The 14,738-nt window shown below is 33.2% G+C and overlaps 1 protein-coding gene across 1 annotated transcript in view; it reads right to left on the bottom strand.

The window, feature by feature from the left end:
• The window catches only part of LOC132714490 (putative leucine-rich repeat-containing protein DDB_G0290503), a 77,889-nt gene that overhangs the window by 30,973 nt on the left and 32,178 nt on the right, over positions 1-14,738 (bottom strand). The window contains exon 11 of the mRNA XM_060697383.1: positions 4,017-4,058. Within this exon, the coding sequence (XP_060553366.1) occupies positions 4,017-4,058 (42 nt within the window). The remainder of the gene's footprint in view (positions 1-4,016; positions 4,059-14,738) is intronic.

Below are 14,738 nucleotides of genomic sequence, written 5' to 3'. Positions count from 1 at the left end.
AAGACTTTTTGAGTTATGCTCCACTGAAGAATGTATATTTAGTAGAGCAAAATAATTCCATTTTAAGAGGTCTTTTGGTAATGAAAACTCATGGCTGAAGTGATTACAGATTTGAAACCTATGTGAATACTGTAGAGTTATCATTCTTGTGCATTGCACACCTCCTGAGTGAGATCTACCCACCTATGAAGTAAATAATTATAAAGGGAAGGGTTTCAATTCTTGCGCACATCATTCCTCCTTAATAAGATCTATCCACCTATGAAGTTTCATGTTGACATCTCAAAGACTGTTTGAGTTATGCCCAACTCAGGTGAATAAATGAAAAATTTATGCAGGTCAGATTTATCATTCTTGTGCACTGAACTCCCCATAAATATGCTCTATCCACCTATAAAGTTTCAAGTTGATACTTTAAATACTTTTGAGATATGCTCCGGACAAAAAAGTCAGATTGAAGGACGGACGGAAGCATGAACGGACGATCGGACGGAGATTATGTCTATATTTCCCGCTGCCTTTCGGCGGGGGATAATTAGAATTCATATGAAAAAAATATTTTTCGTAAATTTTTTAAAATTTATTATTGTATTTACTTCAAACTTTAAATATTAAGAGGATATTTTTTCGTTTGCGTGAAATATGGAATATATTTTCACGAAACATGATAAAATGCCACATATTTTCACGAGCCGGTACGGCGAGTGAAAATATGTGCCATTTTATCATGTTGAGTGAAAATATATACCATATTATACGAAAAAACGAAAAAATAACCTTTTTATTTAATTTCATTATCAAAGAAAATGGTAACGAATCCCCTTGCTTGTTACCAACTGCGATTGTACAGCGCGCAGTAATTTATGCGTAAGCACGCGCTGTTTGGCGCTACATTGTGACGTCATGTAAACAACTCTTTAAACGTCTGTAAAGCGTTAAATACTGAATTAAAGATATTGGTGTTCGGATTAATTTTCTTAGTTAGACCATTTTCTATCATGCTAGATAGTTTTCAAAACAAAATTCAAGAAAAAGTTGTTTTGTATTTATCAGATTTTTCAAACAATACGGCGAAAGAAGTCCCTTAAAATAAATATGAGTTTTGACTCCGCCCACTTTCATATTTATATTTCATATTTATTTTTAAAAAATATGAAATTTATTTGACTGATATAGCACCATATTTCATGGGTAAAATTAAATAAATGAATCTAATCATCACCCACTTGCAATGTAGCAAGGTTCATAATTCTAGCACCTATATTATTAAAATTATCACCTTGACTAAGAATTTTCATCATAAATTGTTTCTTTTTTTTATTTCTTTAAACTTCTAATATATCTTCTTCATTATCATTCAAATCATGAATTAGAGGATTCAATACTATGAGCTTGAGTTTTTTCAGAATTATGTCCCTCTTGAACTTAGATTTTTTTCCTATACAATGCTTTTTTTTCTTCATATTTGACAGGATTTATTTCAAACATCATCTTCCCACATCCTAATAAAATGACAAGAATTAAAAATCTACCGTCCATATTTCAAGAATAATCTCCGCTGTTAACTTTAAATTTCCCTTTTCTTATTCTATAACTTTCTTATTTTTTCGCGAAATTACTTCAAATAAACTTTCATTATTAATACCTACATTATATGTGATTTGATTTATTAGTCTAGCGCCTGTCTTTACATGATTATTTTCATTTCGAACATTTGAATTTATTTGATTTTTTATATATTAAATTCATCTATTTTTCTTCTTTGTTACTATAAATGGTGTATACGAGGGGTGTTCCAAAATTAATGTTTCTTTGTGTTTTCTGCTTATTCAAGTCGTTAAGACCATTTTAACTTGCCCTGCCCTTCAAAGTATTCCCCCTCTACCCTAATGCACGTTTTCAGCCGATCAATCCACTTTATAAAACAGTTTTCGTACTTTTCAATGGGTATACTCATAAGATACTGGTAAAAGGCAGAGCCAAAAGCATTGCTTAATTTGTATTTTTTGCCAGACAGATGAAATTTTAGTGTGGGGAACAAGATATAGTCACATGGGGCTAAGTCTGGTGAAAAGGCGGGGTGGGGGAGGACAGTGACCTTTTTCGCCTTCAAAAACTCCGTTACAATTCGTGCCTTGTGAGCTTGCGCATTGTCATGCCAGTCTTAGGTATTTCAAACATGTTTTTGGGGGGCGGCGTTTATAGTGTTTCTTAACTTTGCGAAGTACAACGTCTCTATAGAAATCTTGAAACAAAGTGATCCCTCGGAAGCTTTTAATCACAACAAAATTACAAAAGAATTGCAGAAGTACTTGTCTATGACAGATCTACCCCTGTGACAGACAGACCCCTCGGCACAGGAATTTGCACGACTTGGCCCTTGTTATCAAAGAATATTACATAGAAAACCTTTCTCACGGTTCGTATTGTTTTAGCAATGCTAGGGCGCCTTGCGTTTTTGGTAGTCCAGATTTGATTAGAGCATTTTCGTTTGGGTTCGAAAAAATACACCCATGTTTCGTCACCTGTGACCAAATTGCCGAAAGCCATTTTGCTGTATTTCGGGTATTGTTTCAACAAAAGTTTGGCCTTTTCGACTCGGAACCTCTTTGGTCGTCAGTTAGTAAATGTGGTATCAACCTTAAATTAATCTTACTAAGCCCAAGATGTTCTTTAAAATGCAATTAACACGTGCTAAAGGCAAGTTTGTCATTCTAGCAGAGACCAAGCAGCGACCTACCTGTGATATAGGCCCTTATTTCAATCACATTTTCGGCTCTATTTCCAACCATAGTTGTGTGAGTGTAACGAGCACGCTGCAAAACAATGTACACAGTACCAAGGTCAGTGTAATTGCGAGGGAGATATTGGCCAATACTACTCTCCAGGTATCACGCTATTGACATGTAATAGATTTGAGTTCATATAGCACGATTTCCACAAGGAACAACCCGAGTAACATTTTTTTGGAACACCCTTGGTATATTGTATTTGAAATAATTGTTGTTTTTCACCACTCACATCATGTATGATTCTGTTCATAAGTTTAGCATCATTATTTCAAGAGTTATCTCCTCCTTAGTTTAAGAATGTTATATACTGGATATATACAGGGAAGTTAAAAAATTTGCGCTATGTCTGTCTGGCCCTCCCAGTAAACTGTTTCATTGGATAACATCTAAAAGAAATAGGATTTTTTCCAACCACTTTACTGAAGAAAAGTTAAAGTATTAGTTATGCATGTTCATCCCGAGAAAATTAGGCCTTTATCATATGTTAAATAAACACAAAAGATAAACTAAAAACTCAAAAGATTAAAGTTCATTCATCTTTTCCACAATTGCATAATTGAATGACCATGGTCCTTCAGAATGTTGACCGGGTTCTAACCGGTAGGGTACTTTTGTATTGCTTGCAATTGCTTGATAATTGCTTGTTTAATTGGGTCTTAATTTATTCTTTCTTTCATGGAACAATTCATCTTAGCGTTACTTTTGGTTTTCGTGTATATTATAAGTAATCTTTTTTAGCCTTTTCGCGAACGTTATCGGATCCCGATGCCCGTTCCTCACCATGAAGAAGTGTGAGTGACCAGTATGCAACTAGTTTAAAACCTTATCTAATGATATTTAATTTCTTTTTTCTTGGTATTGTATCGCCTGATTCAAAATAAGTTAAGAAACGTTTAACAAGTATTGATCAGTGTACTATGTTAAAATGTTGTGAGGATATCACAATAAAGACCAATACACAGTAGTCTCAAAATTTACGCAACATTGACTCATTTAAATTACCACTCAATCTTCTATCACAAAATAATTTGCAAATAAAATTTATTTAATTCAATTAACTCTTAAACTTTCTTATATTCTTTTTTTTATGAATTATCATCTTGTTAGATATAATATTAAAAAGTCTAGCCATTCTTTTTGTAGCATCTGTTCTGTTAAAATCATACTGAAAGAATTTATCACTTATCCAATTATCGTTTTAATCTAAGCTGTTTAAGATTATACCTTTGCTTCTGAATTCCGGAGTTGTCTCGATAGTCCATCCACCTACAAAAACGATTTTTAAATTAGACTTGAATCATTGAAATAAGTTTTGACAAAAGATTGAATAAATTTTAAATTTTTGCGCTTTAGAAACACACAATTCATTTGGATTTCATGCCCGACGTATGATTAAGATTACTTAATTAATGTCTCTTAGAATATTGTTCACATGACTCTCAGAACAAAACCCAAACATTTAGTCAAGAAAAAGGATTTTTTGAGATATAGTGACATGAAAACCTTAAAATCTTGAACTTTAGTGCTCGGGTGTAGTGAAAAGATACACATCTATGCTCAAATAGTAAATCTTAAACCCAACTTCATTTTCCCGTCACAACGGCATGTGCAAATTTCGTAAAGGCTTATTGTTAAATGAATACTGAATATGAATCAAACCCTCACTCGCCACCTTACTTATTTTAAGTATTTTGAAAATGAGTGGTCTTATACAAAATTAGAAATCGACCTCTCGCTATATTTTATGATGTTTTGTCTGTGTTCTAAATAATTGCAATTTATTGATTACCATAACACAAGAAAAAAGATTTAAAGAAAGCATATCTATGTGTAAAATTAGTGGGTTGAAGCTAAATTTGAACTTGACTCTTAATTTATTATGCTTAACCTGTGTTCTAAAGTAAAAAATATTGTCTGTGGCCTTGCTAGTCTATAACAATGAATTCCCCCCACACACACGCGCACGTACGCACGCACGCACAAACATTATTCCGAGTATGATTTTAATATCTCAATTTTGAAACCATTCCTTAATTTAACAACAGAACTTTAATCGTGTCTTTATGAGGTCCAAAACAATCCCAAGCGAGGTCTCAAATTAACTTTTGAAACACAAAATTTTATTTCTATAAATGTTTCCCCTAATGCGTGTTCTAAGTAGCCATATTTCACGAAAATAAAAATAGATAACTTTTTATTTAATTTTTATTATTACGAATCCCTCGATTGCTTCACAACTGCAATTGTACAGCGGGCGCGCAGTAATAAATTAATAATTTTAGATGCATGACGTGATCCAGACCATTTATTATTTTTATTATTAGAAATAACATCGGCCTGAGAGGTGTATATTGGCTATTTAACACCAGTTTTGTCGTTTTGATGCGAGAAAATTAACCACTCAGGCCTGCGGCCTTCGTGGTCAATTCCTACGCATCAAAACTCCAAACCGGTGTTTAATAGCCGATATACACCTCTCAGGCCAATGTTTTTTCTTAAATAATTATAGAGTCGATTATTGTATATATATAGTTACTTGGGACCTAAAGGAATGTCCGGATCTGCTGACTCAAGACAAAATACTTGTATGCTTTTTAAATGTTCTTTTTGAATGAAATTAAACTGCCAAAGTGATTGATTAAGTTACAGTATGCAAGTACGCTAAATGTTATGTGCATAATCATCTGTTAAGTATATTGCTTTACTGACGTGTGTCCATCTACTTGCCCCTCACCGTTGTTGGTTCGAATCCTGCAAAATACTTAGTATTCCTTTAATTGTGGAAGATGCCCTTGCTAGTTTAAGGAACGTCGGTGGTTTTATTCAGGCTCCCGTTCGTGCCTGAAATAATATACGGAGGGACACCTCAGGTCTTTCTTCACCAGTAAGACTGAAAAGTCACAGCATGTCCCTGACGTAAAATCCGACAAAATCTATTTGTATTAGACTGCTTATTTTGTATATATTGCTGCAAGTAAGAGCATTCTACAATCTGAATATCAACTACGCCCTCGTGATATAATTTCTTGCATCCGAACTCCAAACAGTGATGTTTTTGAGCGATAAAATCACTGTTTGGGATATATTATTTCTTAAGTTTACTTACGTCCGACATAGAACAAGAGCTGTCACAGAAGACAGCGAAGCTCGACTTAATAAATACTGGACGCAGTAAGGGAGACAAAAATATGGAAAAAAATAATTATGATATAAATATATTTCTTCTTATGAAAAGAAGTTATAGTTGTTAACATCAATTCCAAGTTCAATGGGGAATAATTATAAAAATAGTCACAAAAATAGTCACGCTAAAGTTATATCGTAGATCTTGTTCCGCAACATGTGTGTAATGATAAGAAATATATATTTGAAGTTTGAAGAAAATACCTTAAAAAATAAAGAAGTTATAACATTTCTTAAAAAAATCTAAGTTCAAAGGGAGATATAACTAATAATAAAAAATATTGCTTCAAGAGTTATGAACCTTGTCACATAAGATCTGGTTAATGATAATGAATATGTATTTGAAGTTTGAGGTAGATACTTTTAAAACTAAAGAAGTTAGAGTTAAAAATAACATTTTTCAAGTAAAAAACATCTATGTTAATGGGGAGACAATTCTTGAAATATTGGTTTAAGAGTAAGAACCTTGTCACATAAGATGTGGTTAATGATAAGGAACATATACTTGAAGTATGAAGTTGATCGTTTAGGAAATAAAAAAGTAACAGTAAAAATAATATTTTTTTAAGGAAAATTCTATGTTCATGGGGAAATAAATCTGAAAATATTGGTGCTAGAGTTATGAACCTTGTCACATAAGAATTGACTGATGATAAGAAACATTTATTTGAAGTTTGAAGTTGATACCTTAAGAAATGAAAACGTTATAATAAAACATAACAGTTTTTAAGGAAAATTCTAAGTTCAAGAAGAATTAAATCTGAAAATATTAGTGCTAGAGTTAAAAACCTTGTCACATAAGATGTGACTGAAGATAAGGAACATATATTTGAAGTTTGAAGTTGTTACCTTAAGGAATGAAAAAGTTATAGTAAAAAAATAATATTTTTTAAGGAAAATTCTAAGTTCAAGGGGAGATAAATCTGAAAATATTGGTGCTAGAGTTATGAACCTTGTAACATAAGATGTGGTTGATAATAAGGAACATATATTTGAAGTTTGAAGTTGATACTCTAAGACATGAAAAAGTTATAGTGAAAAATATTTTACTGCACCAAAACTTTAATCTAAAATCTGGCCGCGGACTCCGACGCCGGGACGAATAGGACAGCTCTCCATATACTCCGCATAGTCGAGCTAAAATGACCTACCATTTTACTTACTGGCGATAAATTATGTACCTTTACATACCACGATACTAGGCGATACCTTGAGCTTTTTTTCTAAAATACAATCATCCTTTGAGACTACATATCGTCAAAGTCTTGCATTTATTCCAACGGCATCAAACTATCAGAAATGTGATACTTAGCGGCAATGGTGCGACATTTAGCGTCAAGTGCGACATTTAGCGGCGTTGCGACATATAACGGCGCCACAAAGTCTATCGTTTGCAGAAACATTTTTTTGAATAATGAATTTTGAACGTTGTTTAAATTTTTGTGTTTGTTTTATTTCACTCTAAGTGCAAAGTATTTAACTGAAATAAATGTGAAATGTAATTAGTTTGCGGCGTTGAAACAGCGTTCTTGATCTGATTGATTTTGCCAAAGTCTTACACGAAGGATGGAGTTCTTATGATAACTTGTTTGGAGTTCTGTGGAAAACTTTTCTATATACTTGGAGAACTCGCCTAAAAAATGGTTATTTTCAACTTTAAATGGGGAGTTTGAGGTGCTAAATTAAACTTTGATAATTTTTTAGGCAAGTTCTCCAAGTATATAGAAAAGTTTTCCACAGAAATCCGTAACGTTTTCCAGGAATTCCGTGGCTGTTATCATAAGAACTCCAAACAAGTTATCATAAGAACTCCATCATTCGTGTAACACTTCCTCCTCCGTGGTTTGGATTTATTTTCTTAGTTAGCCCATTTTCTATGATTCTAAATAGTTTTTTGTAAAAAAAATCAACAAAAGTTGTTTGTATTTCTATCAGATTTTCTAACCAAATCGCGCCGTCATAGTGCCGGTTTGAAAATTCAAAGGGAGGAAATATAAACGGCAAGTGCATTGTTAAAGAAATAATATCGGTCTTATTGGTGTTTATCGGCTATTTAACAACGGTTTTGAGTTTTGATGCGTAGGAATTGACCATGAAGGCCGTAGGTTAATTCTTTCCAATCAAAACGTCAAGACCGGTGTTAAATAACCGATAAACACCACTCAGCCGATATAATATCGATCCTAACAAGATAAAATAAGAAAGATCACTAATTTATTTCATCAAGCGGAAATAACTTTCGGTGCCGATTTGCTTATATCGCTGTTTGATTTCGCACCCTACAGTTGCTAAGATATAGAAATTAAAGGGGAAAAAAAGAAAAATAATTATTTTATCATTTCAACAATAAAAACTTATGTCTTACAATGGGTTGTTCACATCAGTACCCAATTTATCATAATTTCTTTGAATGTTTGAAATGAAAAGCGTTTATGAATGAGTTGTATACTTAAGAGGACGTCATTTCGCTGCTTACGGATTGGCGCCGAATTGTCAAAATAATTATTAACTGATATGGATCAAACCTGTGGCGTTAGTGTATGTGAGAAATTATCTCGGTATTGTTTGAAAAGAAAACATTATAAGAACGGAAAATATCAATAAAAATGCCCTTTTATTGATGCTTTAAAAAGCTTTGTAAACTATATAATCGAGGGAGAAAACATAACAGCCGTATATACAAGTAGTCCCTAACCAATGTTTAATGACAGTTTAACACCGTTTTTCTTCTTCTTTGTCTATAGTGACAAAATCACGAGGATTGTTAGAATGAGAAATATATCACGCTTCCGGCCTAATTTCTTTATAAAAGAGTAATCTCCGAAAGTGTTAGAATATTATTTAATCTACAGCTTTTATCATAAATAGCGATTTGAAATACTAACTGTCAGAAATGGAGCTGAAAGAAACACGAGAAAGAAGTCCCTTAAAATAAATATGAGTTTTGACTCCGTCCAATTTCACATTTATATTTCGTATTTTATAGTTTTAACAAGTATGAAATATATTTGACTGAAAGAGCACCATTTTATTTTGGTAAAATTAAATAAATCTCAATAATTTATTGTTTGTTTGTCACTGCTCAATATTTGGGCTTTGTATCATAAAAAAACTGAGTTACATGTGAACAATATATTAAGAAACCTGTATCATATGAATTAAATAAATTCATATAAATTCAATAAATTTGCTTTGTTTCTATAGGGCCGTGATTTAATATCACAAATGTTTAGTTCATATAGTGGTATAAATCTGCCTTTTCACATATATGACAAACATATCATAGGACAAAAACTCGGACAGAGGCACGGACTGGCGTAGTACGCCATTCCCATTTCGTTTGCGATGATCATATTTTGACTAAGCGTAAATCAACTTTGATTAGTATATTTGACACATGAATCAAATCGCATACAATACTTAAGTAAAAGTTTTACTGCGTCTTGTGGATTCTGAACTTACAAATCGAGTTTAGAGAGTTTAAAATCACCAAAGAGTCCCACATAAATTCGTACAATTTACAAAAAAGAGATAATTTGATATTCTACTATGGTCAAACAAAAGTGTACAAATAGTTGTGCATTGTCATATATCGTGCATGAGTTACAAAAGGCATGTTAAGGATATTCACTCATTAAAGGTGACAACGTAGTCAATTATCACTAAAAATACCTCAATGAGATTCTTTGCTTAGTAGATGTATCAAAGTTTTCTGAACACATTCGTAATTTAATTTAGGAAGCAGTTAGTCCAGAAAGTATGCTTTAAACGTTTTAAAACGGTACATATACCATTTGTATCTCTGTAAATTTTCGATAACGCTGCAACGCCTGTTGAGGCATCAATGTGGGAAATCGGTAGTTCCATATATCCGTGAATTATCTGTATATGTGTTATTAGTAGGTACAACTCGGAATACATGTATCATACAAATACTGTACTTTTGTTATGAATATTTTAACATTATATCGTCTGAATTTTATTAAGCCTTTTTTTTTATTGATTAAGAAATTGTCGGCCAAGTTGTAACATAAATAATTTAGCATAGCGGCAAATCGATGCTAAAATATCCAAAATGTGTGAAATAAGTAATAGAAAGAGCACCGAAACACGAGGCTATCTGATTTGTACGAGGGGGCGTAGCCCCCGAGTATTAATCAGATTGCCGATTGTTTTGGTGTTCTTTCTCTTTTGTATCATAGTCAAACATAAAAGCACGTTCCCTGTTGTCACAATATGAAACCCCGGTAAAAATGAACCAATGAACGAACATCTGAATATGACATTTCTGTCGATTTCCCTTTCCCTGCCGTCACAATATGTAAACCCCAGCAAAAATGAGCCAATCAATGAGCATGCTCTGGAGTGCGGGTAACAAATACCCGCACTCCAGTTAACGCACTGTGCATGTATATGTATACGATTTAACCCAGACACATTTTCAACAGAAAGGTCTCCAAACTATGATACAATAATGTATTTGTCCCTTTATCTGATGACATTACATTGAGTTTATGGACTTTTGTACAATTCAAGAGCTTGCTGTAAATTCAACCTCGTTTTCTAACAATGTCAACATTTTTATGTGAACGCCTATATGAGTGGTGATTAGGCGTCCTTGACAAATTTCTAAAATAGTTTAATGATAGTCTGCAGATGATTTTTTCTTTATGTATCAATAAAAAAGATATGAAAATATATTTTCAGTGACTGCTTTGAATATATTATTGGCCAGTAAATTGAACACAGTACTAATAAACCTATGACAAAGTATAAAATGTATAGTATTTCCCAGAAGAAACTGAATCTCTATGCCTTGCATAGATGAATATTCATGATAATAGAAGTCAAGAAAGTCAGATTATATTGATCGAGTAATGCCTTTTATTTCTATTAAATTGGTTGGACAAAAATATATAATATCCACTTCTTATTTGTACATCGTAACGTCTGTCAGGAGCTCAGTTTTTCGTTATTTTAATTTATTTTTAACGGAAATCCGTACGTGAGTACACAGGCAGAGTGACACTGGTATAGTATAATAAAAATCATTATGATGATGCTAATAATAATAAACTTCAAAAGTGAAACAATTAGATAACCCCGCTAACGGTTTGCGTTCCATCCCCCCACCGAGTGCTTCAAATTTTACCGATAGTCGCGTGACATGTGATGTGCGACAGATACCAGACGGACAGTCAATCACGTTAAGTTTTGAAGAAATTTCATGATATCAATGATATCAATCAGCAGCCTTTTAATTGATCAGATGTCACTGGGTCATAAAAAGTTGTAAGAGTATATAACCGCAACCTGTGACACCCTTTAGTGCGATCTTTTTCTGTTATGCAATAATTTAGCATAAAACGTAGGGGTCTGAGAGAGAGCAGCCAATTTTTTTTTGGAATCGGCATAACTGCTTTAACAATCAAGCAATTTACATGCGGTTTAAGCACATGAAAGCGAATTCATTAACTGAGGGAACCGTGTTAGGGATTTCGATTGCTCTATCGGCGACTTAATCATCTTTAATTACGTTATATGTATGGTGAAAAAAGTCGCATTAAATGTTTGAGGTTGAGAAAAGGTAGTAAAAATCATGACATGGTTCCCCAAGATATTACATTTATGTTTGTTTGATGACAAATAAATAAATCAAAGTGCTGAAGGCACTGCAGTTGGGACGTATGAAGGATCAAATAACTATTTTTTCTATTTCGGGGCAGATAATTCAATGAGTGAAGGGTGTTGCCGGTTGATAAATATAAAGTGCACAATTCAGTAAATGAACAGTAGATGATACAATTATTCTATGACACACATGTTAAATATAATATTTAGGTTACATGTACGTGTAGGTCCATCATAAACCGTTATTGGCCTTTTTTGACAAGAGCAACAAGTGAAATTAGAGCTACCAGAGGAAACTGCAAGCTTGACTATTTTAACACATGACATTATAAAGGGAGACAAAGCTATGAAAAAAATAATCAATTGTGATATATATCAAATTTTCTGTATCAGTATCAAGTAAACACTCAAATGGTCAATATTTTTTGCATCACATTATATGAATGTGAGCATGTCATTAGAACTTATAATGGCCTTTGTTTACTGCAATTCTCATGCTAATCTCTTTCACTGTATAACGTTTATTAAGTTTCAATCAAATTCCTTCAATATTTTAATCCTCTCTCTGAACAGTATCATGAAATATATACGGAGATAATTCAAAAAACTAAGTAATGAAGAATTTTGGTTATTTGACAAAAGACTTCTGCTCACTATATAGTCTCTACAACTGTATTTAGTTTGAGTGTGATATCATTGAAAAGATTTACTCCAGACAACCATTATTTTAAAAGTTGTTGTACATGTATTTTAAGAGATGATAATTGTAAAATTAAGCTAGAAACTAGAACTCCGCGAATCGGATGTGTCGCCCTTGTGAACAATGTAGTTTAGGAGAAATGGCCAGGACAAAAATGAAATATGAAAAATAACAAAGGGCAATAACTAAAAAAATAATAAGTGCAGAGCAGCAGTTTCTGAACACTGCACTTCTTATCAATAAGATCTATCATTCTATGATGGTTCAAGTCCATAGCTTTCATACTTGAGGAGAAATGACCAGGACAAAAATAAAGAAAGAAAATCAACAAAGGGCAATAACTCAAAAAATAAGAAATGCAGAGTACCAGTTCTTGTGCACTGCACTTCTTCTTAATGAGATCTATCATCCTATGAAGTTTCAAGTCCATAGCTTTTATACTTAAGGAGAAATGGCCCGGACAAAATTAAAGTATGAAAATAAACAAAGGGCAATAACTCAAAAAATAAGGTGTGCAGAGTAACAGTTCTTATGCACTGCACTTCTTCTTAATGAGACCTATCATCCTATGAAGTTTCAAGTCCATGGCTTTTATTCATTAGAAGAAATGGCCTGGACAAAAATAAAGTATGAAAATTAACAAAGGGCAATAACTCAAAAATTAGGAAGTACAGAGTACTGGTTCTTGTGCACTGCACTTCTTCTTAATGAGATCTATCATCCTATGAAGTATCAAGTCCATAGCTTTTTTAGTTGAAGAGAAATGGCACGGACAAAATTAAAGTATGAAAATTTACAAAGGGCAATAACTCAAAAAATAAGAACTGCAGAGTACCGGTCCTTGTGCACTGCACTTCGGGTTATTAAAAGAAGCATGCATACCAAGTTTGAAGTCAATCAGACTTTTAGTGACTGAGTTATGCTCCGGGACGCTGACAACGACACAGACGCCGCCGACAAAAGTAACCCCTATATGTCACCTTTTCAAGGCGACACAAAAATTAGGGTTATTTGAAAAAACACTTTCTTTCACTTGATTATTTTCGCTGTGTAAAAGTTTAATCAAATTTCATCAACTCTTTTCCAGTATTTCTCTGGACAAGCATAATTAAGTACATGTATAATAAAGGTAAATAATTAAATAAGAGGGCCATGATGGCTCTGAGGTTGCTCACCTGTATATACCCCCCCACCCTGCAGGGCCAGTTTTAACCCAAGGGCTTTTATTTGAACAAACTTGGAAGACATCCATAAGAAGATGATTCATGCTAAACATCAAAGCTCTAGCTTATTGGGTTTTTTTAAAGAAGATTTTTTAAGTATTTACTAACACATACTGTTAAAAACAATGACAACCCTGGAGCAGGGCCAGTTTTGACCCCAGGGCTTTTATTTGAACAAACTTTGTAGACACTCACTAGAAGATGTTTCAACTTATAATATAAACTCTAGCTATTTGGGTTCTTTAAAAAAGATTTTTGAAGTTTTTACTATATGCATATAGGGAAAATCAATGATCCCCTTGGGCAGGGCCAATTTTGACCTCGGGGCTTTTATTTGAACAAACTTGGTAGACACTCATTAGAAGATGTTCATGCTAAATATCTTAGCTCTAGCTCTTTGGGTTCTTTAAAAGAAGATTTTTTAAGTTTTTACTATTTGCATTTAAAGAAAATTAATGACCCCCCTGGGGCAGGACCAATTTTGACCCCAGGGCTTTTATTTTCACAATCTTTGTAAACACTCACTAGAAGATATTTCATGCTAAAATATCTTAGCTCTAGCTCTTTTAGTTCCTTAAAAGAAGATTTTTTTAAGTTTTTACTATATGAATTTAAAGAAAATTAATGACCCCCTGGGGCAGGACCAATTTTGACCCCACGATTTTTATTTGAACAAACTTGTTAAACACTCATTAGATGATGTTTCATGCTTAATATCTTAGCTCTAGCTCTTTGGGTTCTTTAAAAGAAGATTTTATAAAGTTTTTACTATATGCACATAGGGAAAATCAATGACCCCTGGGGCGGGGCCAATTTTGACCCAAGGGCTTTTATTTAAACAAACTTGGTAGACACTCACTAAAGGATGTTTCAAGCCAAATATCTAAGCTCTAGCTCTTAGGGTTTTTTTAAAGATGATATTTAAAGTTTTTTTCTTTCGGTTCCCATGGCAACCAGAGTTCAGCATGGAATTAAATTCTTTGCACAATTTTTAAAGGTGACAGCCAAAGGAACATTCTTGTGAAGTTTGGATGAAATTAGCTTAGTGGTTTATGAGGAGATGTCATTTAAAGTAAAAGTTTACGGCCGGACGAAAAGGGATCACAAAAGCTCGACCTGTCACTTTGTGACAGGTGAGCTATAAACTAAGGAATGGAGTTATGGTTCTTTGACACATTGGAAAATTTGAGTCGTTCAAGTTGATGTAGA

The sequence above is a fragment of the Ruditapes philippinarum genome, unplaced genomic scaffold (genome assembly GCF_026571515.1).
Source record: "Ruditapes philippinarum isolate M1 unplaced genomic scaffold, ASM2657151v2 ctg7774_1_1_1_1, whole genome shotgun sequence".
Classification (NCBI taxonomy): domain Eukaryota; kingdom Metazoa; phylum Mollusca; class Bivalvia; order Venerida; family Veneridae; genus Ruditapes; species Ruditapes philippinarum.
This window is presented reverse-complemented; position numbering and strand designations above follow the sequence as displayed.